Here is a 16357-nt window from a genome sequence, read left to right as displayed (position 1 = left end):
TTTAGTAAATAATAATATTCACAGTAGTATCTAAACAGCAGTGATGTCTTAGGGACGGTGATGGGTGCTGTTTGCTGTTGGTCCTCCCAGAGTTAGCCTTAAGTGTAGGCAAAGTAACACTAAAAATGAGACGTTTCATCAAGAAAAGAAAACTACAGAATATCCCAAATTAACTTCCCAAACTAATTTAGCAAGATGCTAGCATAAAATGCTGACGGAAAAAGCAGGGAAAGATGGGAAACACTGACCACAGTTGAGAGCCATCTGTGGAGGTCCTCACACATGGGCAGGGAAGATAGAAGTTGCATCTTGTCATCTCTGTCTCCATGTTTAAAACCTGGCTGAAACAGTCCAGCTAAACCTAGCTTCAGTGATCAAGCAAGACCGAGAAATGGTATGAACCCTGTGCTTAAAAGCAGAAAGGCACAGCCCAGAACTCTCCCTCTCTCCCCCCGCACCACCCACAAAACCATCTAGCTCTGAGTTATTTCATTCTGTCTTATCCATTGGGTGTCTGTGCGGGTTTTATGAAGGTAATATTTTTAGATGAGGACTGAAAGATTATGGCAGCACACTTAAACGTACAAACACACAAAATGAATACAACAAATGCTGATTTTACCTTCACAGGATTATAAAAGAAAGGTCTATCCCCATTTTAGCCCTTTCTCTTCCTCTCTTTTTCTCATCTGGTAATTGGGTAGTACAGAGGGAAGTAGACCCTAATTTCAGTTCCTCTTTTCAATCTGTGCAAACGTGGACAAATAACTTCTGAGCCTGTCACCTTATCTGTGAAACAGGAGATGATAACGTCCCACTTCAGAGCTGTGATGCCGCAATGAAGTAATATTTGTGAAAAGGAAATACACATGCTCTAGGTACAGTAGTGGGTGCTTATAATCCTCCTCCTCACTGAACACTCCAAACAGCACTTTTCTCCTCTGCCTTCCTCAATGCACTGTGAGCGTCTAAAGACGAGAGCTATCTGCTACAGGGACTTCGCTCCGACTCCTCCCAAGTTGCCAAGTCCAAGACAAGAGCGCTGTTTATGTTTGAAAACCTAGGGATTCAGTCCCGAGAGGTCCTAACTGAACTAGGCAGTCTCAAGCCCCGCCCCTGCAGACACAGAGCACGCCCCCCGCCCCTCTTCGCCCATTGGCCCATTCAATTCACGCCGGGCACCAATGGGCGGAGGCGGCGGTCGCGCAGTCTAAGGCCGAGCCCAGGGCGAAGTGGGGCAGTGTGCGGCCGCTCCGGCTTGAGGGAGACTGTGGCGGTCGAGCTCGAGACGCGTCCCCCTGCCCGGAGCTGCGATGAGCACCCCAGCCGTGCCCCAGGACCTGCAGCTGCCCCCGAGTCAGAGGGCCCAGTCCGCGTTCAGAGGTGAGGGCCGCGGTGCCGGGAGCGGCCGGGGCGGCCGCGGGGGGATGGCTCGGGCAGGGCCATCAGGGCCTTGGGTTCGCAGACCAGTTTCCGCCCAGTTCAGTTGTGCGAGAAGTCTGGACAGGGTTTGTGAAATGGACAATCGGAGTGGTACCTGCTCCGTGGTGTTAGTGTGCGGGTTGAACGCGTCGCGTGCGGTCGCGACCCACTGGCGGCGGCGACGGGCTTCGGTGAGAGGATCCGTTTAGCCGGGGGGTGGGGTGGGGTGGGGTCGGGGGAGTGTGCGGGGCTCCGGCAGGGACCCGCGTTGGGGATCCGGGCCCGCGGAGGCGAGGCCGCGTCAGTGCTGGGAGCTGACTGCGCCTGCGCAGGGCGCTCCCGCCTCCTGAGTCGGGAGTTAATTTCTGGAGGGACGGGAGTGTCAAACTGATGCTTCAGATTTAACACATGTCGCCTTCGACTTTATAGAAATCTAGGGTTAGCTGCGTCTTCAGAAATAATAGATATTTCTTGTCCTACACGTGGGAAAACAGGAAAGAAATTCTCACCCAATTCTGGTAAATTAGAACTTGGAGTCTGGTGTCTCATCTCTACCATTTAGCTTCTTAAAACTTGGCTTTCAGGAGCTGTATGTTGAAAATGATGTTCTCTAGACTTTTCACTTTCATACAGTAGAGAATGTGATACTTGTACAGAGTGGTTATGGGGACCAGTTATAGTAACAATCATTTCAAAATGTGATTATTTCTCAAAGGCAGTACTGAACTGGGAAATTTTCTGTTATACATAAGATGTAATCTCAAGTAGAACATTTTTCGAAGTTAAATCTTCATTTAGTCAGTATTTTATTTGATGTTGTTATTGCAGCTGATGTTGACCTGTAGCTTTTTTGTTATTTAGAGCAAAGAAGACAAAAACTCAAGGAGCATCTGTTAAAAAGAAAAACTTTTTTTGCATACAGACAGGAAAATCAGATATTATCCAGGTGAGGTCAAATTTTTTTCACTTCACATCTGTCAAATTATATCAGAGCTATCCAGTAAAGATGTAATGTGAGCCACACATGTAATTTAAAATTTTCTAGTAGCCCCATTTTTAAAGTTTTGTTTTTTAAAGATGAAATGAATTTTAATACATTTTATTTAATCCAGTATTTTAATTTGTATTTCTTTATATTAGGTACTCTACTTATTGATATATTTTGTGTTGATGAATGCTTCATACCCTTCTCCAGGGTGGAAAATACTCAGATTCTGCTATGTTTAGGAGATAGAGCTGGCAGGACTTGGTGATGGATTAGATATGGGATGTAAAAGAAAAAATAGAGTTGAAGATGATCCTTAATGTTCCAGGGTAAAGGAGGCTAAAGAGATATGACAACTAAATTCAATACCTGACCCTTATACTGTATTTAATAGTGGAAGGGGAAATGCTATAAAGGACATTATCATAGTTTTCAACTATGAACAATAGATTAAAATGGTTAAGCTAAATTTATGAATTTGATAACTGTTCTGTGGTTATGTAAGAGAAAATTCCTATTTTTAGGAAATAAACATTTAAGTATTTAAGGGTAAAGAGGCATCATGAATGTAACTTAACTTGAAAGGTTCAGATAAAAAGTTGTGTATACTCCACACATAGACATGTTCAGAAAGAGTGCAAATGATAATGCAAATGGGATAAAATGTTAACAATAGGCAAATCTGGATAAAGAGTTTGAATTATTTATAATTTTGCAACTTTATATAAGTTTGGCATTGTTTCCAAATAAAAATTATTTTTTAATTGTTTTACTCCACATTAATTAGTTCTTTTCTTTAGAATAAACATTTTCTTTCACAAATCCCAATTTTTTTGTTTAAGACAAAAGATGATCCTAGACTTTTGATTTGAATAACTTAGTGGATAGCGATACCATATATTGAGATGGGAAGCCTGAGGGAGGAGTGGGAGAATGGGGAGTTCTGTTCTGACTATGTAAAGTCTGAGGCAGCAATAAGACATCTAAGTGGAGATGCCAAATAGCGATGTGTCTGAAGTTCAGGGGTGAGAATGGGACTACAGATATAAACTTGGGAGTTGTCAGTGTGTAGATGGTATTTCTTTAAAACCTTGGGGTGGAATGAGATTACTAGAGAGAAAGCAAAGAGAACATTAATTCACATAAGACAGTGACTCTCAACTATTTATTTAAATAAGGAATCCAACTGGGTCGTGGGGTTTAGAGTACTCTTATACACAATGGGAAGAAAAGAACATTCTAAACTCAACTATACAGAAATCAAATTTTGCTGACTCTGAAATGTACATTTTGTTCACATTTTTACGTCTCTGAACTTGAAATCTGCCCTAGAATCCAAGGCATATTCAACTGACCCTTTTTTTTCCCTTCGTTCATGGAATACAAAATCACTTGCTAAGAGATTCTCACAGCCTGTACTAACCTATACTGTAGCCTGTACTAGCCTATATCTATAAAAAGGGAGTTTAATTCTTGAAGAAGCTTTTGCTTTGTATATATATATTCTAAATGCAATGCTATTTAGAAACTAAAATCCACATGATTAATAAATTAAGTTGTGAGTGTGTGTGGAAATTTTTGAATTTCTTTTGGGAGAACTATTTATAAAAAATTTTTTTCAATGTAAGTCTGGTACTAAGTACTTAAAACTAACCAAAGAAAATGTTGCTTAATAAAGATTTTTGAAGACTTGTTTGAATGACTAGAGAATGGTTTAGAATGAGATTGGGGGGGAGGGTATTAAGGCTTGTAAGAAAATACCTTTAAATTCCTCAGCCGTCTTGTTTACACTATTAAATCACCCTATAATAAAGAAGAGTTTTGCTTAGGACAAATAAATCTCAGCTCAGTTCTTGCCTCAGTTTAAAACAGCAAAGTCAGATAATTGTTATATCCTCCCATACCTCCCCCAGAAAAGGAAACTTCCTTGGTATGGACTTTTTTTTTTTTTTTTTTAAGTGGTAGAGACCAGAGAGTGAGGATATCTGAAGGCCAGATCCAAGAAGAGACAAAAGTTCTCGAACTTAAGGCAAAAATGGTAAGATACAGAATAGCCCTCCTAAATGTTCCCTTTCCCCTCATTCCTAAAGAAGGTTTTTTCCTAAACTCTTTCTGAAAGATTTGTCTTTAACTAATTTGTCTTTAACTCTTTTAGACTGATAAAGAGAATGCCGGTAGACCTACTGGGATCAAGAGTAATATAACAATGGAAAAAAACTGTATTCCTTTAAAACCTTGTAATGAATTAACCAATTCAACTACAGCAGTTGATACACCTAATTTTGAGGATAATAATCAAACTCTGCCATTGTTACCAATTAAAGATGACCCCCAAAGTCAACATATGACGTTAAGCCAAGCATTTCACCTTAAAAACAACAGTAAAAAGAAACAAATGACTACAGAAAAACCAAAGCAAGATGCTAACATGCCCAAGAAACCTGTGCTTGGATCTTATCGTGGCCAAATTGTTCAGTCTAAGATTAATTCCTTTAGAAAACCTCTACAAGTCAAAGATGAGAGTTCGGCAACAACAAAGAAACTTTCATCTACTGTCTCGAAAGCCACAAAGTCTCAGCCTGTACACGTCAGCAGTGTAACAGTGAAAAGTGATAGAGCCTCACATATGACGACTGCCACTAAATTTGTGAGCACTACATCTCAGAGCAGTCAGTTTGTGCGACCTTCTATTAAAAGTCACCACAGTGATAACCAGAACACCATGAAACAAGGCATCAGTAGGACGTCTGCCAGTGTTACAGTTCGGAAAGGGCCTCGAGAGAAAGAATTATTACAGTTAAGTACGGTTTCGTCTGTTATCAAAACCAGTTCTTCTCAGGACATAAAAAGAAATACGACACTATCAAGAAGCATGCCATCTGAAATGGTAGCCAGGCCTGCTTCGTCTTCTAATACTAAACTGCTAGAAAAGTCAAAAAGCATTGACCAGCGCAGACATACCATGGTGAGAGCAGCTATAGATAGTAGATGGACTCAGCCCAGAGAAACTGCAGAGGAGAGAAAGTAAGTAGATGTAATTTTGTTAGCTTAATTTTTAGTAGGGTACCATTTGTGAATTTGGCTTATCATTTCCTTGAATGTATTAGAGCTTTTTGTACATGGATTCTCTTCAGTCATATGCAGATCAATTTAAGCAAATTTATATCGCGGAACAGTATGTCCTAAGTTATTGTGCTTGAGTGTGTTTAATTAGGTTGTTTTATGTAATCTAAGTTAAAATAATAAAATTGAGAAATATTTTATAACCTCTCCATTTAAAAATGCATTCCTGGGGTCTTTGTGAGCATATCATTAACATTGATAGGTTCTGTATTTCTTTTTCTTCAAGCTGGTGAACTATGTATATGCCACCAGTGTAGAATTACTTAAAGACCTGAAATATTTTTTTAACTTTCACTGTATTTGACAGAATTCTGTTATCAGTATCACAGTAATGTTTATATGCTGCTTCTAACTGTAGGGCTCGTCTGAGTGAGTGGAAAGCTGGCAAAGGAAAAGTAATGAAAAGGCCTCCGAGCTCAGTGGTTACCCAGCCTGAGCCCGAAGCACAAAATGAAAAACCAGTTGGATCCTTCTGGACTACCATGGCAGAAGAAGACGAACAACGATTGTTTACTGAAAAAGTAAACAAGACATTTTCTGAATGCCTAAACCTGATTAATGAGGTAGAGTCTTTTTCTTTATTTGTGTAGTAGTTTATAGTTTGCAAACTAACCTTCATCAACATTATCTCATTAAATTATACTGTCACTCTTTTTTGACCAATTAATGTGTCAGCAGTGTTATGGAGACTTACTGTTAATTGTGAGATTGTTTCTCTTTAGCCTTAAATGGACTACATTCTCACTGAGTTCATATAAATATATCAAATGGATACTTAGATTTTTTTCAGTTGCGTTGTAAATATTGTATTCCTCTAAGATGTTACCATAGAGTGGGCTGGGGGTGGATATTCACTCTGATACTTTTGTTTTTACATTCATTCAATATATTTACAATTTTTTTTCAAATTATTCCCATACTTTATCAAAGACTAGCAACACAAATTATTATCACAGATTAAATTTAACTAAAATAGTTGCAAACAAAATCCCATTAATCTAAACCAATATCATCATGGCCTTGAACTGTAGAATTTTACGATTTGGACCAGAATTCCTATGTGTATGGTAATCAACTTCAGAGTGTTTTTTTTTTATTTCCTGACTTCTCCTAATTTTTAAAAAAATATATACATGTAGGGCTTCCCTGGTGGCGCAGTGGTTGAGAGTCCGCCTGCCGATGCAGGGGACACGGATTGGTGCCCCGGTCCGGGAAGATCCCACATGCCATGAAGCGGCTGGGCCCGTGAGCCATGGCCGCTGAGCCTGTGCGTCCAGAGCCTGTGCTCCGCAACGGGAGAGGCCACAACAGTGAGAGGCCCGCGTACCTCAAAAAAAAAAAAAAAAAAAAAAAAAAAAAAAAAAATATAATATATATATATATATATATATATATACATGTATATTTTAATATGTATAAGAATCATCTTAATATATTGTTTAACTGTCACTTATAGTTGTGAATTTCTTTTTATACATCTTTATTGGAGTATAATTGCTCCACAATGTTGTGTTAGTTTCTGCCGTACAACAAAGTGAATCAGCTATACACACACACATATCCCCATATCCCCTCCTTCTTGAGCCTCCCTCCCACCCTCTCCATCCCACCCCTCTAGGTGGTCACAAAGCATCGAGCTGATCTCCCCGTCACTCACTAGTATCTAAGATCCATAGCAAGACTGAACATACAGAGAGTGATTTCAAACCTTTCTCTAGTCTTCATGAGCATCTTTCAACTTTTTGTGGTTCTGACAACCAGTGGAAATTATAGTCAGGGAAACTGATTCTCTTCTTATTTCTGCTCTGCTGGGGTTTTTTATTGATACTATGGAATTTTTCTGCCCTGCTACTTAACTATATATAGCTCTTAATTACATAAACCATTACAGATTCATTTTAATCTTACTATCAAAACTTTTTGACAAAGAAAATTGAAGAAGAAACTTGCAAGCTATTCTGATAAGCATTTGGTAGATGCAAAAATTCTAAATAAAGTATTAACAAATAGAATCTCATAATATAAAGAGGATAAACATCAAGATCAAGTAGAGTTTTAGTCATTTTTTTACTAATATTTTTCTCAACTAGTATTTCTTTTTTCTTCTCTCTCTGACTTTTGACTGATATGCTTCTTGCTAGCCATTCAGAACAAGTCTGGAGTAAGGCGTATAATGGTGAATATTTTATGAATAATTTTCTACCAACCTTTTCTCTCTTTATCACTGACCTTGATTACAGTAAGTTTACTTAATTGTTCATAGTTTGTAGGCTAAATGACAAAACTCACTTTATTTCTTGCTATTTTAGGGATGTCCAAAAGAAGAAGTATTGGTTACACTAAATGACCTGATTAAAAATATTCCAGATGCCAAAAAACTTGTTAAATATTGGATATGCCTTGCACGTGTTGAACCACTTACGAGTCCTATTGAAAATATTATCGCAATCTATGAGAAGGCCATTCTGGCAGGAGCTCAGGTGAGATTAAAACTTACTGGTCTTTATTATTACAGTGTAAATAATTCAGAATTATTTTGGAACACATCACCGCATAACTTGATAAAATTGTGGTTATATATGTGGCAGTGATGAATGTTTAAAGGCCACAAGGATTGCATATTATAAAGGCTGTTTCTCAACCTTCTAAAACTTGCTCATGTACTAGGGATAATCAGACCTTAGAAAATGGATATAAGCTGAAATGTGTATTTCATGAAACGTGCTGTGAGAAATATTTTAGCACAGCATGTCGTTTTGCACATTCTCTAGTTGAGAAATCTACTGGGAAACTGAATTTTCAATATTAAAATGTTAGTAAGTTCTGATGGCTTTGTGAGAGAATTCTTTCACTTTAGGAGTATATCTTTATGGACTCACATTTATATGTCATATGTTTGGTCCAGAAAATGGCAATAAACTAATATCTCTGACATTATTACCACCATAGTGGTTTGATATTATACCTGTCACCTCTTCCTTGTGTGCTGCTACCAGAAAAACCCTGGGTATAGAAAAAAATGGTATCTTGAGGTTTTTTTGATTTGATTGGTTTTGTTGTCTTTATGGTCAGATATTCCTAAAATGTATTTCCTTCTGACCAAGTTTCTCAGAAACGCATTCTTGGAAATTGTTTACAAAGAGAGTTTTTTTAAAAACTTTTTTAGCCTTTTCTTAAGAAAGGTCTATATCCTTTAGTATCAGCAAAACCAGCAAATACTATTTGATCTTTCACCTGAATCAAAAATCAAATATTCAGCAGATATTCTCTCTATGGCTATTATGTGTAAAACACTTTGCTGAAGGGTAATTGTATTTCACCGAATCTCACCTGGAAGAGAATGTTAGGTCCCTACTACATTGAACCAGGAGGGACGTTACTTACAGCAGCTTGTGACAGTATAGCTAGGATGCAAAACTAGAGCCAGGTGTTCACAGAGAAAGCAGTAGTGTAAAGAGAAAGATATGAGACCAGAGCAGAAACTGGAAAACAGGGATCAAAATTAGCCAAGAAAATTAAAAGCCAGATGGGTGAGTAGTTCAGGACTAAGTTCTAGAATTAAGAATATGAGCCTGAGCTTCTCTTTTGTATAATATTTTGAATATATTGCATTAGCAGGCATCGTGGTTCAAAGGAACATAGTAAGTACTTATAATATGTGACATATAATGGACGCTTTACTAAACTGTTGAATTTTTTTTTTTTTTTTTTGCGGTACGTGGGCCTCTCACTATTGTGGCCTCTCCCGTTGCGGAGCATAGGCTCTGGACGCACAGGCTCAGTGGCCATGGCTCACGGGCCCAGCCGCTCCGCGGCACGTGGGATCTTCCGGGGCACGAACCCGTGTCCCCTGCATCGGCAGGCGGACTCTCAACCACTGCACCACCAGGGAAGCCCCAAACTGTTGAATTTTTGAATAAATGAAATGTTAGGCTGATCAACCTTGAACTCTTCAGAAATGCATTTAATAGCATGTGAAACAAAAATATAACCATGGACTTGGATGTAGGGGAAAAGGAATAAACTAATATAAATTTAGAGAAACTTAATATAATCAGCTCTTTGATAGATATTAATAGTCTTAATTTGCTATTTGTTCATTCATTTTGTCCCTATCAGGTAAGCAGTAATATTTACCATAGGCTGAAGAAAAATTATGGGGAAATTTTTTAAACTGATGAAATTCTGTCCCTTAAGTTCATTTTTATTGGAAAAGACAGTCATTTTTTTCAATTGGAGTGGCAAAATAAGTGTTCTGAGAAAAATGGTCCAAGAATCATTGCTTTGTTATAAAATATGAAATTTAATCACTGGTTTTAATATTTTCAACTTGGACAACCTTAGTTAATGTCTGAGAATATAAAACTTATATGGGTCTGCTTTCTTCATTAAAAAAAAATTAAGCCTATTGAAGAGATGCGACATGCAATTGTTGACATTCTTACAATGAAGAGTCAAGAAAAAGTTAAATTTGGTAAGTTAGTTTCTTTTGTTTTCTTCAAGTGAATTGTGATTTAATTAAATTTCTTTGCTGAATTATTTTTCTTTTATCTTTTTAAACTTTTTAAATATTTAAGTTGTTTCTTTCCTCATACTTCTGTTGACATACCTCTGAAATTCATTGGCTTTACGTAGTATAAATAATTTTTAATTAGGAGGTCTGGTTTGAAACCCAAATTTGTTATCATGTGTCTGTGAAAGTTACCTTACCTTTCTAGGACTTAATTTCCTATCTTAAAAATGAGGCAGTTTGACTAGATGATCTATAAGACGTTTTGGTTCAACAGAGAATATTTCTGTTTATATTTGCTGTTATTATGCCCCAGTGGAACATACAGATGTATATTCTCTGATCTTACTGGCTATATTTAATAGAGGAGCTTAAGAGGGAATGGTCAGGGAGACAGGAGGAAAAACCAGGAAAGACTAGTATACCACAAACCAAAGGAGCAGAAAGGTTTAAGAATAGCCCAACCCATTGAAATGGGTGAAGGGCGTCAAAAGATACAAATTACCAGTTATAAAATAAATAAGTCCTGGGCATACAAAGTACAGCATGGTAACTGTAGATAATAACACTGTATTGCATATTTGAAAGTTGCTGAGAGAGTAGATCTTAAAAGTCCTCATCACAAGAAAAAAAATGTGTAACTATGTATGGGGAGAGATGTTTTTTTCATTTCACAATATGTTCTGGTCATCATTTCACGATACATACAAATATCAAATCATGTTGTACACTTGAAATTAATATAATGTTGTATGTCATTTATACCTCAATTAAAAAAAATTTTTTTTAAAGTATAACCTAATCCTGTGTCTTTGTGCTAAAGACAGCAAAGTAGAAATAAGAATTTTATAGAACCTTCTTCCTCATAATTCTCGCTGGCTCTAAAGATATTTAGAAAGAGAAAACCAGTATTTAAACCTGGTTCAGTTATTCTACCTTTTTTTTCCTTAATAGAATCATACTAGTTAGTGGAATCTTTCCAGCTGGTAGAATATTTATCTTTAGATGGAAAAAGAAATGCTATCCATAAACTCTTGGCTTTCAAAATATATAAATTCTAGGTATAAAATCCATTTTACAAATTAAAATTATTTGTAAACAGCAAGAAAACATCTTTGGGAAGTATAAGACAAATAATAAGAGAGAGAAGCACCACTTATCTCTCAGATTCCTTAATCCCAGAAATCCAAACTTGACTACATCACTTTTCCCTAAACCTTTTCCTTAGTTTGGTTCCCTATCTCAGTGACCGACACTGTCGAGTTCTCCAAGCCAGAAATCTTGGGGTTATATTTCACTCCTTCTCTCTTTTCCCACTTTCCCACCCCTGTTTCCTAGCCAATCAAATTCAGTTTAACTTCCTAGGCATCTCTTAAAATCCGTCCACTTCTCTCCATCCTTACTCTCATTACTATAGTCACGATCACTGACAGCCCTTACGTGAACTACTACAATGGTTTCCTTACTTAGTTTCCTGATTCTCTACTCTGGCTCCAATCTGTTCTCAAGACTGCAACCAAAATGCCCTGTCACGTATCTGCTTAGATTCCTGATCTCAGCCTCTCTTGTCACTCCCTCTCCTACACATCCCTGATTTCTTTACTTTTTATTTCCTAGAAGGGGCTGTACTATCTCTCTTGCCTCTGGGTCTCTCCAAGCCAGTCTTCTACTTTTAACCTAATTAGTATTTATCCTTTAGACCACAGTTCACCTGTCACTTCCTTGAGGTAGCCTTCCCTGATGTCCACCTTTCCTCTCAACCCAACTAGATGAAATGCCCTGTTTTGTGCTCGCTGGTTTTCTCTGTGCAGTATTTTATGCACTTGATTGCTTGTTTGTTTGTCTTGTCTTTCAAACTCTAAACTCTGTTGTCAAGGACTGGGTCTGATCTTCCTCACCACTGCAGCCCCAGTACTACTGCAAAAATATTTGTTGAATTAATGAATCGATATTCCCTCTCTCCTCACTTCAACTTATCCTCACTAAACCACATTCACTTTATCATGTAACTAAAATCATCACTTAGTAAAAATCTGTATCAATTTTAAAAAAAGGAAAAAACCTAATAATTTCCTAATAATCAAATCTAAAGGTCTTTTCAGCTCAGTGGATTTACCAGGATGTCTCACAAGTATTTCACATCTAACATGTTTTATTTGGAACGCCTTGTCTTCCCTTGCTGCTTCCTCATACCACCATCTCTTCCTCCCAAAAAAGAAAAAAAAAAAGAAAAAATCCTCCTTTGTCATTAAAGACTCTGAAGCAAGAAATTTTAGAAGGAATGCACACATCCACACTCATTCAGACCTTCATATGCGTTAATTTGTTAAGTCCTGACTCAGGAATAACACTAAACTTGGGCCCTTCCTTCCCACTGTCCACCTCTACCACCTTGCTCAGGCTGTGGTAACACCTTTGTCTTCTTACCATCACAGATCATTACTTTTTTGTTGTTGTTGTTGTACTGCACAGCATGTGGGATCTTAGTTCCCCGACTAGGGATCAAACCCATGCACCTGCAGTGGAAGCACGGAGTCTTAACTGCTGGACCACCAGGGAAGTCCCACAAACCATTCCCTGCCATTCTAAACCGTTCTGTATAGTGACCAAATCTAATTGTATCTGTCTCTCCAGTGAATTTTTTTTTTTTTTTTTTTTGGTACGCGGGCCTGTCACTGTTGTGGCCTCTCCCGTTGAGGAGCACAGGCTCCGGACGCGCAGGCTCAGCGGCCATGGCTTACGGGCCCAGCCGCTCCGCGGTATGTGGGATCTTCCCAGACCGGGGCACGAACCCGTGTCCCCTGCATCGGCAGGCGGACTCTCAACCACTGTGCCACCATGGAAGCCCTCCAGTGAATTTTTTTAACTAAAACTTCCTACCTGTCTGAACTCATCATCTCCTTCCCACATTTGCACCTTGCTCCTTACCCTATGTTCTAAGCACACTGGCCCTTTAATATTGTCTTAATGGATCATTTTCTTTTAAGCTTCATATCGAAATTGTCTTCCTTTGTCTTGTACTCATTTTTCAAGACCCTGCCTAAATGTCATTTGTGAAGCCTTCCCTTGCCATCTCCCTGTCCCTCAAGCAAACTCAGTTATTTCTTTTTATGGGTTCCCATAACCTTTTGTTTTTACCTCAATTAAAGCATTTTCCTCATTTTATAATTATTTTAAAGCATGTCTGTTCCACAGAATGTGAACTTTTTAAAGGATGGGGATGATTTCCTTCTTATATTTGTATCTATAATCCCTGACACATAGGAGATAGTAAATATTTGTTAAATAATTGTTAGCAGTATTTGCTTAGAAAAACTAATGGTTAGGAGATGGCTGTTTGGTTCTTTTATTTTGAAAATCTGGCCAACTGTAAATAACTTTGTCTCCTGATTTTGTTCTTTAAATTTGACCAGAAGCTTAATCTATAAATCTGTTTCTATAGGAGAAAATATTGAGGAGGCTTGTGCGACCAAGGAACAAATCCAGGAAGCCACCACTGACGATATAAGTGTTAATCTGGGGTCAGAAAAACCGGAAATAGAAAATAAGCATCCTAGAAATGTGGTATTTCAAGGTTGTGAAAAAGAGCAAGATGACAAAACAAAAGACCCAACCAGTGATGTTAAAACCCCCAATACAGAAACTAGGGCGGGTTGCTTAATTAAATATAATGTGTCTACTACTCCATACTTGCAAAGGTAAACTTTTAAAATGTAATGTGCTCTGATTTGTTTGTATGCTTAGGATCATGCATGTGGTATTTTAAAACGTTTAAGATAGCTTCTGATTAGAACTATTTGTTAATAGAAAGGTTTGAAACAAACAAAATGTGATTGGAACATTTCGCCTTTTAAATACTGTATTTGCTTTGCTTTTCCCTAAATATTGCCATTTTAAAAAAGAAAAACTTTTACATAATTTTTACTTTTATCTCTGTATTATTAATAACAGTGGGTTTTGGAGTTGAGCGATTAGCCAATTCTATAGATATTCAAGTATCTACTGTGTACAAGTTGTAACAACAGAGAAATGAATAAGTTCCTTACTTATGGCAGGACCTCTTTCTGTAGGACAAGCAGTGACATGGTTGTAACATAAAAGTTATAGTATGATAAATAGCATAAAAGTGTGAAGTGAAAATGTTAACGTGTTTTTTAACTCTGGGAATAATTTTGTGTTTCCTTTAGTGTGAAAAAGAAGATGCAGTTTGACGAAGCAAATTCTGCATTTAAAGAGCTAAAGTTTCTCACACCAGTTAGACGATCTCGACGTCTTCAAGAGAAGACTTCAAAATTGCCAGATATGTTAAAAGACCATTTTCCCTGTGTGTCTTCACTGGAGCAGTTAACAGAGTTGGGAAGTGAAACTGACGCTTTTGTGTGCCGCCCCAATGCAGCCCTGTGCCGCTTGTACTCAGAGACTGACACGACAGAAGAGAAGTGAAGCTCTGATAGGAGGTTGTATTATTCCGAGGGTGTTTGGTGGGTTGGTTTGTTGTGGCTTTTCATGTCCCTTAGGTCAAGAGTCGCCAAGTACCTAAGTATTCGCGGCAGTCAGCGCTCCTACTAATGTCCACTCTATAGCAGGTGTTGCCTTCTGTGCGTCGGAAAGCTAATCCTACCTTGTCGATCTCAATAGACTGACTTTTCCTCTAAGACAGGTAAATTTTGTGAAGACAAGATTTAGCCTGCTTTCTCACCCAATCCTGGTAGCCCAGACCGCTGTGGTCTCCTGTGTCCCTGGGACTCTGCCCCTGGTTCTTCACTGTCACTCTCCAGCAATGCCAGTGAGTCTGCATCCGTGGTCTCTTGGCCTCTTTTTTCTTGTAGCCGAGGTCCCCGAGAGGGATAGTTAACTAAATACTCCATTTCTAAGAGAAGATACTTTGTTGGAAGAAAGAAAATGTGCCAAACCTAGTGGGCATTCAGAACTTTAAATCTGAGTTCCTTTCCTTAGTTCCTTTTCTAACTTGACTATCCAAAATGTTAAAAATTTTAACTTCTATCACTTCTTTTGATATAGTTTATAGACTAATAGAAGGCAGTTAGAGAAGGAATATATAATATTTCATAAATGTCATCCTAGTTTAGGTAGTATTTCTAAAATAACTAATACTTAAAATTGATTTCTTCCTTGTAATATAAAAACATCATGTCTCCTAAAACATTATAGTCATACACAGTAAGTAGGTCTCTGCTCCCCACACATAAATACCACCAGTAAAATTGTTTTGTAAGTCTCTGAACTAACACTTAAATGGCATACATCCTTCACCAACTCTACAGTTTCAAGTAAGGATTTAGTCATTGTAAAAGGTTAGATAGTTTTAAAACTGTGTAATATGAATGTGGTTGAAAATCACATACTTATTCTTATTTATGTTCATTAATTCCATTTGTATAATAGTGCCAGTCTTTGTTATATTTATTGTCTTATGTTCTAGAGAGTAGGATTTTTATTCCTTTTAAGCTGTGTACCTAATATGTATACAATAAATGAAAACAGCTATATAACGATATTGCAATGACATTTCTTTCAACAAATATAAAATGCAATTTAACCATGGTGAATAAATTTGAACCTTGCCTTTGAAATACATTATAGTGGGATTGGACTTTAGGTTTTTCAACACTTAAAATAAGTATGTGCTTAATGGTGTATTTCCTTTTGAAAAATTATCAATCTACTTATCTAAAAATTAAAAAACTAATTCTTTAGTTTTTTTTCATCCTTTGTATGAATGGCGCAAAATATGCCATTTTGAAATAAACCAAGCTGGCATATACTCTCAGCTTTGTAATATCCATACCATATGTTTCATTAGGCCATATAACATAGCTTGAAATATCTCAGTGAAAGAGAGCTTGAGATAAACTGTTCTGTTTGGACAGGTTTCATACAGTGGGGTTTTTTTTTCCTCTTCAACGGAGGGAAAATCTTATCTAAATCGTCATAGTTCTAACACTTATAGACTAGTTGTAACTCCTTTCCAGATGCTTGAGAACAGTTAGCACATGTCTGACCTAGGTTTGTTCCAAGCTAAATATCTCCAAGAATGTGATGGATGGTGCATGAGCCTTGAAGTCCAACAGACCTACATTCAAAAGTTCTGCTCCTACCTTCTCTTAAAAGTTACATGACTGTGGAGAAGCTACTTAGCTGAATCTCCTGTTTCTGAAGGGTGAAGTGGAGATAATCCGTTTTGGTCATTTTGTATCATTTTTATCTGCCTGTCCCCCCTGTTGAATGGCCAGAATGGGCACCTGACTGAAGCTGGACTGGCAGAATCCTTTCCACAGGTGTTTGGAATCAGGACT

At 37.7% G+C, this 16357-nt stretch overlaps 1 protein-coding gene across 1 annotated transcript; it reads left to right on the top strand.

Moving 5' to 3' along the window:
- Positions 1-1222: 1222 nt before the first annotated feature.
- CKAP2 (cytoskeleton associated protein 2) lies at positions 1223-15556 on the top strand. Its single transcript, XM_022574743.2, has 9 exons — positions 1223-1383; positions 2284-2368; positions 4367-4445; positions 4563-5431; positions 5889-6093; positions 7840-8010; positions 9935-10004; positions 13483-13738; positions 14228-15556. The coding sequence occupies exons 1-9, from the start codon at positions 1314-1316 to the stop codon at positions 14481-14483; spliced, it is 2061 nt and encodes a 686-aa protein (XP_022430451.1). The 5' UTR covers positions 1223-1313; the 3' UTR covers positions 14484-15556.
- The last annotated feature ends 801 nt before the right edge of the window (positions 15557-16357 follow it).

Source organism: Delphinapterus leucas, chromosome 18 (assembly GCF_059928025.1).
Source record: "Delphinapterus leucas isolate spDelLeu-1000000601 "Yukka" chromosome 18, BTC_Dleu_Yukka2, whole genome shotgun sequence".
In the NCBI taxonomy this organism is placed as follows: domain Eukaryota; kingdom Metazoa; phylum Chordata; class Mammalia; order Artiodactyla; family Monodontidae; genus Delphinapterus; species Delphinapterus leucas.
The sequence above is the reverse complement of the archived record's forward strand: the minus strand, read 5'-3'. Positions and strand labels throughout refer to the sequence as shown.